General features: G+C 35.1%; 1 protein-coding gene across 1 annotated transcript; it reads left to right on the top strand.

Annotated features, from left to right (window-relative positions):
* The first annotated feature begins 373 nt into the window (after positions 1 to 373).
* Positions 374 to 1,509, top strand: LOC130215140 (fulditoxin). Its single transcript, XM_056447044.1, has 4 exons — positions 374 to 460; positions 536 to 652; positions 774 to 899; positions 1,349 to 1,509. The coding sequence occupies exons 1-4, from the start codon at positions 409 to 411 to the stop codon at positions 1,411 to 1,413; spliced, it is 360 nt and encodes a 119-aa protein (XP_056303019.1). The 5' UTR covers positions 374 to 408; the 3' UTR covers positions 1,414 to 1,509.
* The last annotated feature ends 1,475 nt before the right edge of the window (positions 1,510 to 2,984 follow it).

Here is a 2,984-nt window from a genome sequence, read left to right as displayed (position 1 = left end):
AGGAAAAGAGGCGGAGATGGGGTGGAAGGGGGGATTCTTCAAGACGAAGATGACTGAGGTACTATAGGACACTTTGGTTATTTATAAGAAGTTAGGAATTGTCTGATTGGTGAATCATACGTTAGCTAATGCAGGACCAGCCATGTCAATCATAAGCATGTGATCTTCTCGAAATTAGTTTATAAATAAACTTCACATAATGCATGTTCATTATTACAATAAATATTGGACTATTGAATATCTGCATTTGATGTATATGAATTTATGATGTGACATACAAGCTGGACGCTATACAAAAACAGGAAACAATCAGTGATTCGAGGTTTCCCCTCATAAATCCACCCCTTCCTCAACAGACAAATAAGAAGGAAACGAAACAGTAATTTATAATTCTGTTCCTGATGATACATGATGGATCTGAGAGTGTCTGCTGTTCTTCTTCTGCTTTTTCTTACTAGAGGTAAAACAAACAAACAAACAAGCATTTAATAATGTATTTTTAGCTATACACCAAATCTCTCTCTCTGTCTTTAAGGAAACTCACTCAAGTGCTACTCGTGCATTTCTGCGACGACTTCTTGTGAGGCAAAAGAGACGACTTGTCTAGCGGGATTTTCCAAATGTCAAAGTATAACAGTGGATCAAACCATAGGCAAGTGCAGAATACTGTGGAGATCTATTGCAAACATGTACTGAAAGTAATGCACGGGAGATAAACTTGATCTTTTTGTTTTATTATCCTGTCGGATTACAGTTTATACGCTTATTTGTAGGATCCATGGAAGAGTCCACCACGACTAAACAGTGTGCACTTCAGTGCGAATCTGGGACTCAAAAACTACAAAGTGGAATCACAATAATTAACAAGTGCTGTGACACTGATCTCTGCAATGCCGCAGGTATTTGCCCTTATAGTTGATGAATTCAAAAGAGGAAATAAAAGAAATAATCACAGACTGAAACAAACAGGTGACTGTCCATAGTATCCGTGCATAATATCAAAATGTAATCATTTAAATGTGCAGCATCTTTTACAATTGTGTTTTAGTGATAACTATAGACTTGTCTAATTTCTCCTTTTCATATGGTTAAGTTTATTATCGCTCTATTCTTATGAACAATCAATAGTTTGCCTAATATTGCCTAATATTGTTTGCATTATTTGATTTGAATGCCCTGTCTTAAAGTTTTAGACGGTAATCTGACATCTTGTTCTATGATTGGTTGCAGTGATATTGCTTTTAAAAAACTGTGATGAAACTGAGGAACAATGTGCATGCAAATATGAATAAGTGTTATTATTATTATTCTTATTATTTAATCCTAAACTACTTACTGTCTTTTTCAGGTGGGATGAATAAGGGAAGTGTTGTCCTGCTGTTGTCTCCTCTGCTCTTCTACTTTCTTGCTTAAGTCCAACTGCAGGAGAAACAAACAACACAACAAACACAATTGTATCATGATTTGAGTATCAAAATGTGTATTTTAATAAAAATATATGAATCAAAATGTTGCATTCTTTTATGACCAGTTCAATCAAGGTAGATTATTATATCCAAATATATTGTCAGAGTCAGGATTAGAACCCAGGTCTCCGGTGTTAGACTCTTAATAGTCCTTCTTAAGAGGTTAATGAACCCAACACCGAGACACTACGTACTTCAGAGTTTAATACAAAAGATATATTTTAAATCTTGATCTAATTAGAAAATCTGAAAATATCCAAATTTAAAAAATGTACAAAAACACCAAAAAATCTCGGGCACACAACTTAAAAGGAAAATATCCAGAAAGCAAAACAATCACAAGATGATCAACATCAAAAACTTCAGAAAAGAGTCCTTTTTAGAATTTAAGGCAAACTTACGGCAACCACTGGCTAGGATCAACAATAACCAAGATGAGAAACAAGGGAAATGAGTCCACTTAAATACAGACAGCTGAACAAGACACATGTGAACTTAATAGTGTTAATTACTGAAGTCAAAGAAAAGTTGCTGTGAGATGATACATTCAGTATGTGATGTACAGTTACGTAACTCTCATTGTCAATTTCTACTTATTTATACCTCATTTTTCCAATCAAATATTATAGTTTTTCCTGTATCATTCATGATTTTAGTTAAGACTTGTTTTTAAAGGGAGTGTTAAAGTCTGTGCTGCCGACTGCCTAAACAGATTTCTTGATTTTAGTGTTTTAAGTTCTGTTCCATACACACGTTGGTATTGGTAGTAATATAATGTATTTTATACTGTAAAATGTAAAACTATGCATTTCGTTAGACATCAACTAAGGAATTCACACCACCTAGATGTAATAAAAGCTTGAGTTACATTTTATTTTAATTTATTTATTTACGGTGTTTGCATAAAATAGTCCTATAAAGAGTCTTAAAAGTTTCAATCGATGTTTCAGCATATAGATTCACCTGTGAAAATGACTGAAAATACAATGTGAATATTCTTAAAAAGCACTGTAAAATTGTAAATAGGTATAGCCCCTCACGTCCACTATGCTCAATTAATTCTGGACAACTGATTAACCGCAGAAAATTAAAATCAACTGTAGGCGGTAGATCTTTCTCATATTTGGCACCTAAACTCTGGAACAGCCTTCCTAGCACAGTTCGGGAAGCAGACACACTCTGTCAGCTTAAAATTAGATTAAAGACACAACTCTTTGCATCAGCATATACATAAAACACAAACGCTTTTGAAATCCAAATCCTCTAAAGGATTGTTAGTCTGCCTTATTCAGGGCAAACGGAGCCAGGAACACTTCCTAAAAGACATTATAATTTGAACTTCATCAGTGCTTATGTTTTTATTATTCCCGAGGTCTCCATAATCCTGGACCAGGCCGTATCCTGAGCTGCAGCTGTGGTGGTCATGGAGGAGTGGAGAGCATGAGACTAATTCCTGTAAGACCCCAGTGACAGACGAGACTTCGCATTGATCCTGAAGGACCAGCTGCAGCTTCTCCA

Source organism: Danio aesculapii, chromosome 21, assembly GCF_903798145.1.
Source record: "Danio aesculapii chromosome 21, fDanAes4.1, whole genome shotgun sequence".
Classification (NCBI taxonomy): Eukaryota; Metazoa; Chordata; class Actinopteri; order Cypriniformes; family Danionidae; genus Danio; species Danio aesculapii.
Note: the sequence above shows the minus strand (reverse complement) of the source record. Positions and strands in the feature narration are given on the sequence as shown.